Consider the following 18477-nt stretch of genomic DNA (forward strand, 5'->3'; position numbering starts at 1 on the left):
GTTCAGCTGGTAAAGAATCTGTCTACAATGCAGGAGACCTGGGTTTGATCCCTGGGTTGGGAAGATCCCCTGGAGAAGGAAAAGGCTATCTACTCCAGTATTCTGGCCTGGAGAATTCAGACATGACTGAGCAACTTTCAATTTCAAGACAGACAAGAGACTTTCCATGTTGAGATAAGCCTGATCTTTTTGTGTTTCTCAGAGGAAGAATTTGTTTCCTGTTTCATCAAGATTTTTGTTGTTGTTTAGTCGCTAAGTCATGTCTGACTCTTTGCAACCTCATGGATTGTAGCCAAACAGGCTCCTCCATCTATGGGATCTCCCAAGCAAGAATACTGGAGTGGGTGGCCATTTCTTCTCCAGGGGATCTTCCCAATCCAGGGACTGAGCTCGTATCACCTGCTTGGCAGTGGATTCTTAACCATTGAGCTGCCTGGAAAGCCTTTTCACCAAGGATTACAGAGACTCAATATGGCATCATCTGGGAACCTGTCCAATTAGGCCACATGAGGGCTAAAAAATACCTCAGGAGAAGACTGAGGGTATCCAATGGCCAGGGACCAAGCTGGACAAGTGTCACTTGATGATACTGATGCATCCCCCTGAAATCACTAAAAAGGACCCAGGACTGCCCATGATACAGTTAGCCTGACTATCAGGATAAGAGAGGTTGTAGCCTGCCTAGGACTTAGGAACTAAAGGAAACAACTCCTTTACCTCTTCTCCCCTCTACCTCTGTTGAATCTCAGAGAAACCTGAAACAGCAGCAAGTAAGGAGTTTGGAAGAAGGAAAATGCAAGGTGGAGAGACCAGAACAGCCAATCTCAACCTTGTCCCTTCTTTACACAGGTACCTGGCTAGCAAGGCCTGGGATGGGAAAGAGGGAAAATAGTTTGGCAGTCAAAAGGAGAGAAATAAAATAAATTTGTTTTCAAATTTATTGTTTTTATTAATATCTGGGGCCCAGTTTTCTAGTTATAGAATTGAAACTGTGTCTCCTTTTATGGGCCAAATAGTCTGTGGCATCTTGTTACAGCAGACCTAGTAATATATTTTACACATTTAATGTGACAACAGACCTAACTAGCTTTTCATCCTGGAGGAGATGTATGTTGAGGGTTTCTTTCTATAAAACTAAAATTATTATCTGCATATCTAACTGTGAAAACTAGAAGAAATTTGAGGCTTTTATTAAAACTTAACATGCATTTGTGACACTGCTTTTTGCATACAGTCACCACACTTGCTGAATCAGTCAATAAATACCTTTACAGGGAAAATGAAACAAACAGAATGTGTGAAATCAGGCCCACAGTAGAGAATCAGAATACACTGAATCAGAAACACTCATTCCATTTGTTAAATAGGAGGCTAATCTCCTCATTATCTTTGTGGTAGGAAAAGATATATCTGTGCTACATGTCTGACAGAGTAAACATACATTAAAGGGCACCAAAGAAAGAAAAAGGAAAAAAAGAAAAGAAATTTGTTTTCAAATAAATTAATGCTTTTAAAGGTATTAAATAGGGAAAGACAGAATTTTGTTGAATACCTTTTATGTTATAGATTTATTTTAAAGTGTGTATGGTGGAGAGGGAAAGCATAATTTAAAAAATTAATTATGGATTCTAAAGTTCTAAAATAAGGCAGACCTAAGTGGGTAATAACAACAAAAACCTGAGAAACAATGATAAAATTCACACTATATCATAGTCTTCATTGTATTTATTGTGTTTTTGAAGAGATTTTCTACTTCTTTATAATTGCAGAACACTAACAGCTGCCACATGAAGACTGTTGAGGCCAAAGAGTCCAATATGGTAGCCACTAGCCACCTGAGGCTTTTGAGCATTTGAAATATAGCTAGTGAGACTTAATAACTGAATTTTCAATTGTATTTCAATGTAATCAATTTTAATTTGAATCTAGAAATAGGCAGCAAAAAATATTTTATCTATTAAATACAACTTTGTTGTACTGGTAGACTACATATGCTGCATTGCATAAGATATAGTATTGTAGGGAAAGTATTGGACATATACACTAATTCAACATTAAAATGTGTTTATCTGAATATTTTATTCAGATAATAAGAATTATATTGAAACCTAAGTAAAGCATAATTGCTAATCAATTATTTATTAAGTATAAGTAAATTATTCTTCTAATAAAAAAATCAACTCTTCCCAATGAAAACTTAATGTTCAGTAATGAATTGTGCTGTAAGTATAAAATATGCATCTAGATTTGGGAGACTTAACTGAAAAATAGAATGCAAAATATATCATTATCATTTTATATTGATTAAATGTTGAAATGTTAACATTTTGGACATATCAGCTTAAAAATAATTACAATTAACTTTGCCTGTTTATTTTGTTATGTGGCTACAGAAATGTGAAAAAATATATATATATATATATAATTTTACATTTAAATATATTATATTACATTTTATATTTAAAATATAAAAATTAAATTTCACATTTAAATATATTATATATATTAAATATGTATACACACACACACGTACTTGCTTGGAGGTTCGATGGAAGCATCTCCAAGTACTTGCTTGGAGGTATGATGCAAGCATATGACCACAAAATCTGAAGGTTCATGTTAGTTATTTAACAGAAACTCTCAAAAGAACCTGTTGTATTTTTTGTGGGAAGATAACATGTAACCCAATGCAACATGGTTGTTTCCCTGTTAGATCAACAGGTTTTAATTTTACCTTTTCAAACAAAAGTACATTGGGTATTATGAAATCATTGCCTTTCCTAAAAAGGGCTATTATACTTCTTTCACCTTAAACTGTTTTGTAACTACAGATTTCTCTTGGATTTTATAATAACAGTCAATAGTACCTGACCCAATAAAAGGATAAATAAGTTTGGAACAGTATACTATTTTATTTTTTCACCTCATACATATACTGTAGTAAAGAATATATTCTGCTTATATTAACATGTTTAATTTGTAAGATGTTTATTAAATATTTGAGATATTTCATTGTGAATAATTTTCATTATAATACATATTGCATTGATATATGTTTTAATGGATCATTTTTTTTAATCAACATCCAGCCACTCATATTATGTAATCAAATAAATGAGCCTCCAACTAATTACCACAAAAGGTTAGGATATTTTTATTTCACAAAACATCCCTATTACTCATAAGACACCTGAAATTGCCTCCCAATTCATTTTTAGTCAAATAATAAAGATAATGATGCTTCTCCTGCTGCTGTTGCTGATATTCTTAATAATAGCTAATATTTTATGTAATGCTTATTCTCTGTCAGATACCATTCAAAGCACTTTACATGTATTAACTATAAACTGATACTGTTTTATGAACCTGTCACTTATAGTCAAGAACAGTCTATTTCCACAATTTTACTTATTTTATTCACCAAATTTGATTCTCAATGAATTTTGTGCTTTAGTCACGTCCGAATCTTTGTGATTCTATGGACTGTAGTCCACCAGGCTCCTCTGTAATAGGATTCTCCAGGCAAGAATATTGGAGTGGGTTGCCATACCCTTCTCCAGGGAAATCTTCCCAACCCAAGGATCGAACCCACTACTCTTATGTCTCCTGCACTGAAGGCGGGTTCTTAACCACTAGCACCTCCTGGGGGAAGCATTTTAGTCTTTTATAAAAGTAAAAAAAAAAAAAAAAAAAAAAAAAAAACTTCTGTGAATTTGCAAATTTGAGGATAAGAAAGGCTGGAATTCATATTGAAATAAGTGTTGAAAACTCTAAGTGTTTAAGACCTGCTGTTGCTGCTGCTAAGTTGCTTCAGTCGTGGCCAACTCTGTGCGACCCCATAGACGGCAGCCCACCAGGCTCCCCCGTCCCTGGGATTCTCCAGGCAAGAACACTGGAGTGGGTTGTCATTTCCTTCTCCAATGCATGAAAGTGAAAAGTGAAAGTGAAGTCGCTCAGTCGTGTCCAACTCTTAGCGACCCCATGGACTGCAGCCCACGAGGCTCCTCCAACTATGGGATTCTCCAGGCAAGAGTACTGGAGTGGGGTGCCATCGCCTTCTCCAGTTTAAGACCTGGTTCTGCTAATTCCTAGTATGATGTTGGGTCTAACACTATTTTGACAGGGCTGCGGCCAGCTCAATAGGATGTTGGAATGAATTAGACAAATAAGCCCCTTTCCCTGGGTGATGCAGCATTAGGCAAAGGGCTTAGCTAGAGGTGCACAGCTCCCACTGCCACCTAGCCTGGGTATCCTTGTGCAAAGCATGTCAGCAAACTTGTCCCAGAGTATTTGTTTCTTATTTGATAAAACAAAGATAAATCAATAGATGGGATATTGTGAGGATCACATGAAATAATGCATGCACAAGTATTTTGTGTGACAAATATATCTGAATATATAATTTCAATCATTCTTTCAGTATATACTGGGTACCTATAATACAGTAAACTCTGGGACACAGAGATAAAAAGACACAGTCACTCTTTTTAGGGAAGTGGAAATTATAAAATCATAACAGTTCAGAGTCTGTTTTCCAGATTTTGTATATAGGTAGAATATTTATACTGTCCATACATTTTAATTTACACAGATTATACTATTCTTTTAATAGAACAACACATTTTAAAAGGCATCCAATAGTAATAGAGAGTAGTAATTTTTGCTACTTGCCAGTCACTTTGAATTTGTCTGAAACCAGGAGGTCTGAGAGTGATACTGAGAATATTGATTAATAGCTAGCAGGAATTAGAAGCTGAATTGTGAATGGTGGACACAGTGGTATGCAGAAGGCAACCAGCTATGCCAGCAATTAGCCATTTGTTGTATTACAGGACAATCCTGGGCATCCTGAAAGAGATGGGGCAGTTCAGGAGTCAAGAAAGCAATACAGGTGCTCTGAGCCTACTGGGAGTAGCTATTTACCAATCAATACTATTTCAATATTTTAATTATCTTTAGAACAAAGAGTGGACTAATATAGTTTTATATCTCATAGTTATCACACGTTCATTGTAATGGAATACTATTCTGCATCTTTCAGACTCAAGTCTGGAAGCTTTCCAGGACCATACATTCTCCTTCACTGCCCACATGAGCTTACATATTCTAAATTATAAGATTTTATAAATTATTTTTCTCCTTATAGAATACTCACTCATATTTTACATACTAGGCAAAAAGCTCTCTTAATTCAGGGATTGTATACCAGAGTCTAGTATACTACAGTTTCTGGTACAGAATAAGTACTCAGAAATATTTTTGTTGAACAAAATCAGATGGTGGGTAAGTAAGTAAATAAATTTTCTATAATACATCTCTAATGTGAGCTTTAATCTAAAAATTGGACTAGTTTAATTAAATATTAGCAGTTAACATGCTTCATTTAATAGTTTCAGTGAACTAAATAACTGAAGAAAAGAACAGACTAAGTGATGGTAAATTTATTGGCAGATAAAAGTCAATCTTTTCTATCATAACTTATAGGATCATTTCCCAAAAGGTGTCCTGAGGAATAGTAGTTCCAAAAAATGCTAGAAAAGGGCCTATCTACTTAAATAATTCAGTTTAAATTTGTTTAACCCGGTGATTCCAAAGTGTTTTGGGCCACAAAATTGACCTCCACATGACTATCGAACACCATACAACTCTAAACTTTAGGAAAATCCTAAGTTAATACTATCTTTGTCAATTTAAACAAACTTTTCTTAAATTACCTTTAGCTATTTCTAAATATCTTTGAATTTGAATTTAAAAGTCTTGGGATTTTAATACCATAATGTCATTTTCAAGTGGCATGGTAAAACTACCTAAAAAATAAATAATTAAAGCCTATAGGCTTATTGCCTCAAACTCCATTTTCCATACTGAAATGGAGGAATCAATCACTTCCAGTGTGTTTGACTACTTCTACCTGCTGTGATTGACTGAAGCCCTTTGTAGGTCATTTTGTGCAATTATTGAGTCATTACTAGAAACTAAAATTACCTGTTCAATATCTTAATCATCTCAGCAGAATTATAAAACAGTGAATTTTGTTTATTAAACACCAACTTCATCAATTATTTTTTGTTAATGCTATTCTTCAGGTGATGTGCCCTCACTAGAGATAGTAAATGTGAAGATTTAAGACTCCTAAAATGCTACCAAATATATTCATATATAAATGAATGCTAAATGGAACAATTATGAAACACCATGTGGTACTACCATAAAACAATGGCAAATTTTGTAATACTTTGCCTCAAATTTTTGTACACTTGGAAATACAAGAAATTCATACAATTAAAGACTAAAAAGTTATTATTAATTAATTAAATTTATAATAATTTAAAGTATTGCATAGAAATCACATTAACTGAAAGGGAAATGTTAATTCAAAGTTAGTAGGGATAATAAAGACAGTAAGTATTGTAGACAAAGTATTTTTAAAAATAATTGAAGCTGTAAGTGTAGCTTGAATATTGTTAAATAATACAGAATATCTTTTAAGTTTACATATGAAAGATAATATGCATATTTCCTCGAGGAGAACAGTTTTCCACTTAATAAAAGTAGGCTATTTTGAACATCTAAATATTTGTACTTCTTGTTACTGTTAATCATGAGTCTGTGAATTTTCTCATTCTTTGATTACCTTGGATTCGTCTTATTTGGGAGAGTTCTTGTACAACCTTGACTGAAAATTACATTATCTAGAGCCCAAACCTGGTCCCTAGTGGCTCAGTGGTAAAGAAGTCATCTGGAATGCAGGAGACCTGGGTTTGATCCCTGGGTCGAGAAGATACTCTGGAGAAGAGAATGGCTAGCCATTCCAGTATTCTTTTTTTTTTATTTTATTTTATTTTATTTTTAGACTTTACATAACTGTATTAGTTGTGCCAAATATCAAAATGAATCCGCCACAGGTATACATGTGTTCCCCATCCCGAACCCCCCTCCCTCCTCCCTCCCCATTCCATCCCTCTGGGTCGTCCCAGTGCACCAGCCCCAAGCATCCAGTATCGTGTATCGAACCTGGACTGGCAACTCGTTTCATACATGATATTTTACATGTTTCAATGCCTCTTACACTGTTGGTGGGAATGCAAACTAGTTCAGCCACTATGGAGAACAGTGTGGAGATTCCTTAAAAAACTGGAAATAGACCTGCCTTATGATCCAGCCATTCCAGTATTCTTGCCTAGAGAATTCCATGGATGGAGGAGCCTGGTGGGCTACAGTCCACATGGTCCCAAAAAGTCAGACAAGATTAAGTGACTAACACTTTTACTTTCAGAGTCCAACCCACATGTTAGTCTTGAGAGTCACGTTTTCAGATCAAGAGGCAAGCCTGGAAGACTCAGTTAACAGAGCTTTACCAAAAGCCATTACTAGTGAAAACTAAGGACATGACAAGAGAGAAGTCCTCCCACCATCTGATAGGAATAAGAGGTATAAGCTGCACCTTCATATAAAATCTCTCGTGGAGGATAGAGGTTAGTGAGGATAGCTCAAAATTTTATACAGATTTGTTAAAGTCCATTGGCTAAAGGAATTAACTCTGAAGTCTTACAGCATTGATTTATGGAAAAACATAAGCTTCTTAAATACATATACACATTCAGTAGCACACAAAGCATAATATATGTTCAACAAATTGAGAGTTTTATACTTCATTGAAGGACAGTTTTGGGTGGCAGAAACATATGAGTGAGTTAACAGACAGCCAGGACCCTGCCACTGGTCTATCATAGTAAGGGAAAAGGAAAATTTATTATAGAATATGTAGTTAAAAGAGTTATAGCCAGACTGAATGGAAGACCCAGCAAACTGACCATGTGAAAATCGAAAATACAAATGGCCTGTGGACACCAGCAGTGGCATCTTCAGAATTCTCAGGTACCAAGAAATGAAGTCTCCACTGAAACCAGTTAATATGTCTGAATAAGAACTGGGGTTCTATATATGACCAGTAGGTTTCAACTCATCACTACGAGGGTTCAAAAGATATCACTTATAACTAGAAGTTTGCTTTAAAAAGGAAGTAGGAGGTGGCCTAAGCCATGAAAGTTTGAAGGCCACCCCAAGAAAGCTGAGTTAACACAAAAGAAACTTTTGTCATAGCAGAGGTTGTGAAATTTTAACTTTATTCTATCAATAGTAGGCATGTGTGATCCAAACTAAAATGTAAATCAAAAATTTTTTCAGTTTTATAGTCATCAAGTACTATATTTTAAGCCTGCTAGATGTTTTAGTATATGATCTACATTAAAACTGGATATTTGATAGATTATCTATTAATAACAGTTCTATTGATACTTAAATATAGTAATCTAAATTCCATTTATTTTACTAAGATATATCTTGGTTTTCACAAATTCAATGAGATATTAAAATAAGGTTAATATAACTTGATTTTCACTCTAAAATAGATCAATAATGGGTTTGTGTATATATATATTTGTGTGAATATATATATATATATATATAATGGGCTTCCCTGGTGGCTCAGATGGTAAAGAATCCGCCTGCAATATGGGAGACCTGGTTTTGATCCCTGGGTTGGCAAGATCCCCTGGAGAAGGGAATGGCTGCCCACTCCAGTATTCTGACCTGGAGAATTCCATGGACTGTATAGCCCATGGGGTCGCAAAGAGTTGGACATGATGGAGCGACTTTCACTTTCATATATTAAACACATTAAGAACACAGAAAATGTAAGCACCATAGTCCTTTTTTTAAAGTAACGATCTGCCATATTTCCCTTTTTATCTGTAAGTCAGGGTTCCTCTAGTATCAGTGTTATGAAGATGGATTCAATTCTTTAGAAAATAATGAAATTTTCATAACAGAAACTCAATCCAGTATTTAATATGCTGATTTACATGACTACTTCTCTACACATTTCAAATTTCATTTGAAATTAAATGGCAATTACCCAGTTTACTGTTAAATACACCCATAATTTATGAACAGAATTTTATGTTGGGAGATATATGACTGGCAAGTAAATTGTAAGGATTGAAATGAAAACATAAATATAGTCAGCTATGTGATGGTGGTGGTTTAGTGGCTAAGTCTTGTCCAACTCTTGCAACCTGTTGGACTGTAGCATGCCAGATTCCTCTGTCTATGGTATATCCCAGGCAAAAATACAGGAGTAGGTTGCCATTTCTTTTTCCAGGGGATCTTCTTGACCCAGGGATCGAACCCATGTCTCTTGCATTGCAGGTGGATTCTTTTACCATTAAGCCACCAGGGAAACCCCATAGTCAGCTATGGAAGAATTTAATTCTAACATCATTATCAACTAATACAGTCAAAGGCCTTAAATGTTACATTGCCATAACTATGAAATATACAATTATATCATGCAAGAAAATGTTATCAGGGAGTTTTTAATGGTTGTTTTAGACCAATGGTTACTTAGACCATTCTGACAACTAAATATCTTCTTTTAATTATTGCCATGGGTTCTGTAGACATTATATTAATTAAGTTGAATCTCATAGACCAGAGAGGTTCATAAAGACAGAGAAGTAAAAGAAGTTTCTTTTTTAAGTATTTCAAGGTAAAGTAACTATTTATCACTAAAAGATACATGATGATATAATGGTTACATTGCTATTAAAATCAAAAGGAAATAAAACAAATGACAAGGTTAGGAACTATTTTCAAACTCTACAGACCAATAGAACTCAACTTCCTATCCTCTTAAAACTCAGTAAATGAAATATCTAGTTTAATTTATAAGGCTTCCCAGGTGGTCCTCGTGGTAAAGAACTTGCCAGTCAATGAAGGAGACATAAGAGACACAGGTTAGATCCCTGGATTGGGAAGATCCCCTGGAAGAGTGCATGGCAGTCCACTCCAGTATTCTTGCCTGGAGAATCCCATGGACAGACGAGCCTGGCAAGCTACAGTTAGTTCATAGGGTCACGCAGAGAACACAACTGAATTGACTTAGCATGCATGCACAATTTATATAAGCTTAAAATAATGCAGTTTGTCCATGTATGAAAAGGGGATTAAGATAAGGATTCAAATTCAGCTTGTGAATGTTCTCTCAGAATGTGGTCAATTAAAATTGAAACAATATCTACTACCATACATATAAACTTCCCAGGTCGTTCAGTGGTAAAGAATCTGTCTGCCAGTGCAGGGGATGCAAGAGGTATGGCTTCAATCTCTGGGTCAGGAAGATACCCTGGAGGAGGAAATGGCAACCCACTCCAGTACTTTGCTTGGAAAACTCCATGGTCAGAGAAGCCTGGCAGGCTACAGTCTATTGGGTCGGAAAGCGTTGGATGTGACTGAGTGACTGAGCACGTGCACACACACAGACATATCACACATACACACATCACACACACACACACACCACACACACACACACATATATATATCACTATTTCTTACATTGTGCTGACAAGGCTATGCCCACTGTCTTTATCAGAAAAATAGCCTATTTGTCCATGTGCTACACTCCCTTGAAAGTAAACTACACTTAAATTGTCCAAACCAAAAGGGGTGATATTCTCTTACTATATCATGCTCCCACCTTCAATCCTGAAATCATAAACACTGACTCACATTGATAGTTATTAAGTTAGAGGAGATATTTCAAGATTAGATGCTGAAATATGATTCCCTGCCTTTTTTTTTTAAAACAATGTATAAAGGAAACTAGGAAAAGCTGATTGTCTAAACAAAATTAGAAAACAGTGCATTTAAACAGAATTGCTTTGATGCTGTGCTCTATTTTCAAACTTTATGATTTTTAAAATTCTGTAATACAGAGGAAACTGTTTTTCAGTTACACTTTCACAAAAATTGTATTTTAAATTTAAGTTCTAAGGAAAAGTGCCTTTTTTCCTGGAGAAATATGGACACCATTTGTGATAGTGAGAAATAACAAAACTTTACATTTTTCCTTTTAATTGTGAGTGCTGGATTTAAATTTTATGCTTGATCACAATTTTTTTTTAACTATCTGTACCTCATGGTTAGACAATGTGCTTCTCATTCCTCCCATATAGTTGATTATCTCTTTCATTAAATAGTATCTTTATTCACTGCATGTCCGAATTTTACTAAAAGAAATCCTAATATCTTTTGATTTACACCAAGATAACATGTCTATCTATTGTGAATATTTTAACTCTTTGGGAAACCAAGGCTTAAGACAACTCAGATAGCAATTAGTAACTTCACAATTCAACACTCACCTTCTGACCGTCAAATTCTATTATTTCCCACTATATTACGCTTCATCCCTGATATTTTTATTTATTTTGTTCAGTGACAGTGCACACACACTTAAGTCAAAACCCTTCCAAATGTAAAATATAGAGTACTCAGAAGTTATTTCCAAATTATATTATGTGCATCTAAAATGCCAAGGGCCTCAGTGTAACTGGAGTTTATGTGAATTTTCAATAGAATTTGAAAGGTCTGTCCATTAAGTATGATTTCCTTACCAAAAAGATGCATTGCTGATCTGAAAATGCTAATCCCTTTTAGAATATTATAAAACATTTTATACATAAATTGAGAACACATTCTATTATTATTGGCATACCTTTGTTGAATTAAAACTAAGTGTCTACAAAATGTTGATATGCATAAAAAGAATCATATCAACAATATTATGGAAGACAAAAGAAAAATCAAACTGTGATAAAATCTATAAAGATTTAGAAGACAAATATAAGATTACTCATATATTTACATATTTATAATTATTTAAATGCTGTAATTCCTAAATTTGCATGCCAAAGACAATTTTATGAATACAGGAATTGTATCTTTGTATATTAAAAAGTGTGATATGTCAAATAACTTAAAATGAAACTGTTGTAATAATATTTCACACTTGAATATCTGATAAAAATTATAGTTCTTAATAAACACCATGTAGAGGTAAAATTTTCTCTATGGTTGTCATCTGAAAATCTCCTTCCAATTTAGAAATTAAGAAAATTGATTAATTATTCATGCAAATAGAAAATAATAGATTTTAGGTTTATGACAATAATATGGGGATTTATATAAATAAATAAGAGAACTTGAAAACACCACAGATAAAGAAAAGTTTCACTATTATGTGTGAAGTAGCACTATTCAAGTTCTTATTAGAAGAGATTAATGTAAATTAAATATAAGAATCTTATTTAAAATCAAAGACTAATATGGAAAAACGATATTGAAATCTTCCTTTGAGGGAGAATTGAAAATTGAAAAAGGAAAAGTTTTAAAGCATAGAACAGATAATAATAGAACTTTAAAAGAAGATATTTCCAATATAAATAAATTTGGGGGGTATGCTTTATTTGTTTTAGATAGGAGTGAATATATTCAATATGGGACCAAGGGGAGGAAAAGCATTTTCTGTATCAAAGGTATTTCATTTAAATCATGATTTTTCTCACTACTTTTGGGTCAGAACATAATATTTGTCAGTGTGTATCCTCAAACTCTACATAACCCTATTTAAATTGCTGTATATAAAATAATAAAGAAGCCAGTCTATAACATAACTGAAAGGAAGCTCTATGGGGGAAAGCATGTTGCTGTATCTATGTGCCTATACTATCAATTACAGTATCAATTATGGGGCAAACTATTAAAAATAGCTAGTGGTACTTAGGAATCTTAGGAGTTTTCAGCTTATTTTCATAATATAAATAATGCAGATTAAACAAAAACATTAGGGGGAAAAACATCAATCTTTGGAAACAATACAAATCAATAATAATTACAAGTACTCAATAAATATTTGAGTTATTAGGAAATCATGCCACATGGAGACCTGGTGGTGACTTTTGAGTAGAATATTCCACAAAATTTTCTATCTTGAATTGGTTACAATTTAGATACTACTGAAATTATATGGTAGCACAAAACAATCTGAAAATCATGATTGTCATTTCATGTCTGGGCATGTATTCAGGATGTCAGATTATGGAATTATGAATTTTTTAGCTATTTAAGTTAGCCTAGCAGAGCATTTGTTAATCCAAATTTCTTTGATTATAGTTTCAATAATTACTTCTCCAACTGAACTTCTGTGGTTTAGGTAAAATGTTTTTTGAAGATAATGCAGTTGAAAAACTCAAGGCTGAATCAGGAAAGTTTTAAAAGGATACAGTGCAAAGGTATGCTTTTATATATTAAAACTTTTCCTTGATTTTATTATAAAATTATAGCTTACATTTTCTCAGGCCACCTTATTCCCTCTATAGTGTGAAGATACAGATTATATCTAAAGTCATCCTCATTTGAGCTCCTTTTCCTGCTAAAAATAGAAATAATTCATATCCCATAAAACACTTCCTATTTTTCTACAGCAAATATTTTTATATGTTACTCCTCAGTGCTGAAACTGGATAGGCAATGCAGGAAAATCAAATTGAATCTTGAATGTACAATAAAAGTCAATTTAAGATCAGTCAGTACAATATTGATAATTAAGTACACAAATCTACTAACAATTTTGTACTACTGTCTTATAATGCAAAACAATCTATCTAAAGATATCATTTTTATGAAACCATACAGCATTCAGCAAATGAAATACCACTTTATTTTTTAAGACAGGACATCTATTTTTTTTCCCTCTCTGCAAGTTGTACATTTCAAAATAAAATAAGTGCTACTTTATTTCTATTCAGATAAAGAGTACATCCTACTGAAGGATTCCATGAATCGAACAGAAAGGATCACCACATGAGTCAAAGATGATAATCATTTGAATATCTGCCATGCCATCTGCCTTAACTCATTGTAGAGGGAAATCAGAGCCATAAAATCATGTGAGTGGAAAACTCCATAAAGAAAGGGGTGAACCCAGAAATAAAGAGGCTCTACAAAAACTATTTATTTTCAATTAAAGAGTCCTCTTATTTCTGAAGAACACAAAAATTTTTTAAATTTAAGTAAAAACGCAGCAAAATGTGATTGCAAATTTTAAAATGACACTGGCTAAAAATCATAAGATTTAAGTAATATGCCCAGTTATTTTTAATAAAATAAAGGAAAAATTTCTATAGATATTTAATTTTCATTTTAAAAATATAAAGTTTTATGAGCTAATGGATATACTAGACAATATATGCTATCGTTAAGAGATGTTAATGCAATGCACAGCTTTAAGAGAAAATCTGCATTCATGTTTCCATTTGAATCAACAACTTTACAATAGAAATTATAGATTTTTCTACAGTGGACTTTGTCTAAAATCTTGAGTTAAAATCTTTGGAATTTTTATTACAGTGACACCCAATACACTATTACAAATTCCAATCATATTAATCTTTTCCTATTATTATGAGAAACGTATTGACAGGGTAGCTGTAGAAAGGTTACTGGTATACAAAATATAAATTGTTGAAATCTGTATTCCAGAAAACAATATGTAGTCTAATACTATTTCAGTTATTAACTATAAGCTGCTGAAAGCCATCATATTAAATTCCCAAAGTGCTTAATACTGAAGATTACTAAAAAGGAAAGTATTGTAAAAAAATAGATAAATGGAAATATGTAACTGTGGCAATGTTCACTGAATAGTAGCTAATACACTGCTGAGAATGAAATGAATTATTTACATAAGTAGTCTGAGGATAAAATGCACTAAATCCACATAATATTACTAAACATTACAGAAAACACATTTTTATTAATACTCCATCCTCATAATAATCAAGTTCTAAACAGAGTTTTTTTAAGTTAACATAGCAAATACTATATCTCACTTATTCAAAATTATACCTGTTAATAAAAATGGTAGACAGCAATCTTAACAAGGTTAACTAAAATAGCATCCACAAAAACACTGTATATGGAAATGGATTTCAATTGATGAAGAATCTGTTCAGAATTTTCTGCAGTGTTTTGTGGTACATGTTTAGGTAGCATGTCCCACTGCTGAAGCACTTTCTTAAAGATAAATATTACATGTTACACATTATCTTTTGGAGGTTATAATATTCTTTATTCTGGACAGTGTGCTATAAAACCCAACTAACTTTTATACTGCAATTTAGTTATGATCACAATATTGCCTTAGCAAGAAAATGGTCATTTTTGCTTACTCAAATTACCATGTTTTAAGATAAAGATATTTTGCCTCTAACATAAAATGCAGTTATGTATACCAAAATCATTTTACACGTCAAAAGAGGCAGAGGTATTAGTTAAATATACCTTGATACGGAGCACTAAATCCACGATATCGATGATTGCTGTCTGTAACAAAATGCAGTCTGAGCCAGTTTTTGTTGCTGATAATTGGTGGTGGTATATTCATTCCAGATAACCTGAATTATGGAAGACAACAACAAACAAATTTAAAAAGCTTTTCAGTAGTAAACATTGCCACTGAATTGGGATCCAAAAAAGTTTACCTGTATACAATATTCATAACTTTTCACTGCTACCTTTTTAAGCACAAGTGAAATAGTAGTTTTATGCATAGAAAAGTCAATCATAGAATAGTATAATTTCAAAATAAGCTGTTCCTATCAGGTTGCATATAGGAGTAAAATCAACTGGAAACTAAATGTAATTTTTGATTCTCAAAAAAAAAATGTTTTTGATTCTCCCAAATTTATTAAATAGATAATAATAAACATAATGGCTGCTTAGCTAATAGTGTTGGTCACTGCATAACCTTTGTATGTATTGATATAGTATAATTACAAAACAGACTTTAAAGCAATTGATATAGTTTTTTCCATTTTATATATTTTTAACATTTCACATTCAATGGAAGATTTTACTATTTCCTAGAATGAGCACTATTTTAATGTAATTTCATAGCATTGTACATTTGTATGATTAGCTTTCATTATAATACTATAAGGCACTAGAGTTCTGCTCCAATAGATAGAAAACAGATTGTATTTTGAATATATACTTAGTCACCATGTATCTAGTCACAGAGATTATTGCATAATCTCCTTAAAGCAAATATTTAAAACTATGCCCCAGATATTGGTCATGATTAACAGATGAAATAACTTTCAAAGCTCTATAATCTTTTGAAGATTTCCAGCAAAGCATTTTTTCTGATTTAATTCAACAAAAAATACCACCCTATAAATCTATTTAAATAGTAGATATGTGTTATAAAGCCAAGGTAAAATGCTCTCAAAAGACTATTACATCGTGAAGCAGAATTCTAGAAAAGGTTTCCTAATACCGCTATATGGCATATCTTTCCCAATCTTCAAAGCCTATACTTTTCTTCCTTTCTTCATAGGAAGACAAACTAGACCACTTGCGGGTGTGTGTGTGTGTGCGCACGTATGTTGGGGCAGGAGATTACAACTCCTCTCTCAATGCTTGGCAGTCATTCATTCTCGGAGACAGGTAGGGGGAGATTAGAATATCCATCTTGCACATGTAATCACTAGTGAAGTGTAGACAGTGAAACAAAAACATTTTATCCTACATCCTTCCCTTTTATTCCCCTAAATTCACATTTCCTAGGATGCTTGGGAGCTAGCCATTGCTTTTAGTGGATGACCACCTGCCACAGCACAAAAATTATGAATTCACATTCATTGTACAACTGTGCCCAAGAATGTATACAGTGGGCTTGGCAACATTATTGTGAAATCCAATTTTCATGGATTCTAAGATGAACAAGGTGGCTTCTGTCACATATGTTTCTCATTTCTCCACCAGCTTTAGAATGAATTTTCTTTAACTTATCCCTCTCAGTGTATTAAGTTGATACAGAAATGGTATGGACTTAACCATACAGAAATGGTACAGACCTAACAGAAGCAGAATACATTAAGAAGAGGTGGCAAGAATACACAAAAGAACTATACAAAAAATATCTTAATGATCCCAGATAATCAAAATGGTGTGATTACTCACCTAGAGCCAGACATCCTGGAGTGTGAGGTTAAGTGGGCCTTAGGAAGTATCACTATGAACAAAGCTAGTGGAGATGATGGAATTCCATATGAGCTATTTCAAATCCCAAAAGATGATGCTGTCAAAGTGCTGCACTCAATATGCCAGCACATTTGGAAAACTCAGCAGTGGCCATAGGATTGAAAAAGGTCATTTTTCATTCCAATCCCAAAGAAGGGCAATGCCGAAGATTGTTCAAACTACTGCACAGTTGCACTCATCACACACACTAGCAAAGTATGCTCAAAATTCTCCAAGTGACACTTCAACAGTATGTGAACTGAGAACTTTCAGATGGTCAAGCTGGATTTGGAAAAGGCAGAGGATGAGAAATCAAATTGCCAACATCCATTGGAACATAGAAAAAGCAAGAGAATTCCAGAAAAGCATCTGCTTCATTGACTATGGTAAAGCCTTTGACTGTGTGGATCATAACAAATGTGGAAAATTCTTAAAGAGATGGGAATACCAGACCACCTTACCTGCCTCCTGAGAAATCTGTATGTAGGTCAAGAAGCCAATTAGAACTGGACATTGAACAACACACTGGTTGCAAATTGGAAAAGGAGTACATCAAGGCTACATATTGTCACCTGGCTTATTTAACTCATATGTAGAGTACATCATGTGAAATGCTGGGCTGGATGAAGCACAGGCTGGAATCAAGATTGCCAGGAGAAATAGTAATAACCTCAGATATGCAGATGACACCACCCTTATGGCAGAAAGTGAAGAGGAACTAAAGAGCTGCTTGAGGAAAATAAAAGAGGAGAGTGAAAAAGCTGGCTTAAAACTCAACGTTCGAAAAAATAAGATCATGGCATCTGGTCCCGTCACTTCATAGCAAACATGTGGGAAAACAATGGAAACAGTGAGAGACTTTATTTTCTTGGATTCCAAAATCACTGCAAATGGTGACTGCAGCCATGAAATTAAAAGACACTTGCTCATTAGAAGAAAAGCTATAACCAACTCAGACAGCATATTAAAAAGCAGAGCCATTACTTTGCCAACAAAGGCCCATCTAGCCAAAGCTATGGTTTTTCCAGGAGTCATGTATGGATGTGAGAGTTGGGACCATAAAGAAAGCTGAGCGCCAAAGAATTGACGCTTTTGAACTGTGATGTTGGAGAAGACTCTTGAGAGTCCCTTGGACTGCACGGGATCCAACCAGTCAGTCCTAAAGGAAATCAGTACTGAATATTCATTGGAAGGACTGATGCTAAAGTTGAAGCTCCAATACTTTGGCCACCTGATGTGAAGAACGGACTCATTGGAAAAGATCGTGATGCTGGGAAATATTGAAGGCAGGAGAAGGGGACGACAGAGGATGAGATGGTTGGATGGCATCACCGACTTGATGGATGTGAGTTTGAGCAAGCTTCAGGAGTTGATGAAGGGCAGGGTTTCTGGTGTGCTTCAGATCATGGGCTCACAAAGGGTTGGATACAGCTGAGCAACTGAACTGAACTGAATCAGTGTCTTATTTCCTCTTTTCTTAGTGTGACTGTTCATAAGTAGAGCCGGCTGTTTTTTTTTTTTTTTTTGATGAATCTGAATTGAGTAAAT

The 18477-nt window shown here is 33.9% G+C and overlaps 1 protein-coding gene across 2 annotated transcripts in view; it reads right to left on the reverse strand.

Annotated features, from left to right (window-relative positions):
• Positions 1 to 18477, reverse strand: part of CSMD3 (CUB and Sushi multiple domains 3) — a 1458322-nt gene that overhangs the window by 937260 nt on the left and 502585 nt on the right. For both annotated transcript variants that reach the window (XM_044928635.1, XM_025265188.2), the window contains exon 6: positions 15187 to 15299. In XM_044928635.1, coding sequence (XP_044784570.1) covers positions 15187 to 15299 — 113 coding nt within the window. The remainder of the gene's footprint in view (positions 1 to 15186; positions 15300 to 18477) is intronic.

Source organism: Bubalus bubalis, chromosome 15, assembly GCF_019923935.1.
Source record: "Bubalus bubalis isolate 160015118507 breed Murrah chromosome 15, NDDB_SH_1, whole genome shotgun sequence".
Lineage (NCBI taxonomy): Eukaryota > Metazoa > Chordata > Mammalia > Artiodactyla > Bovidae > Bubalus > Bubalus bubalis.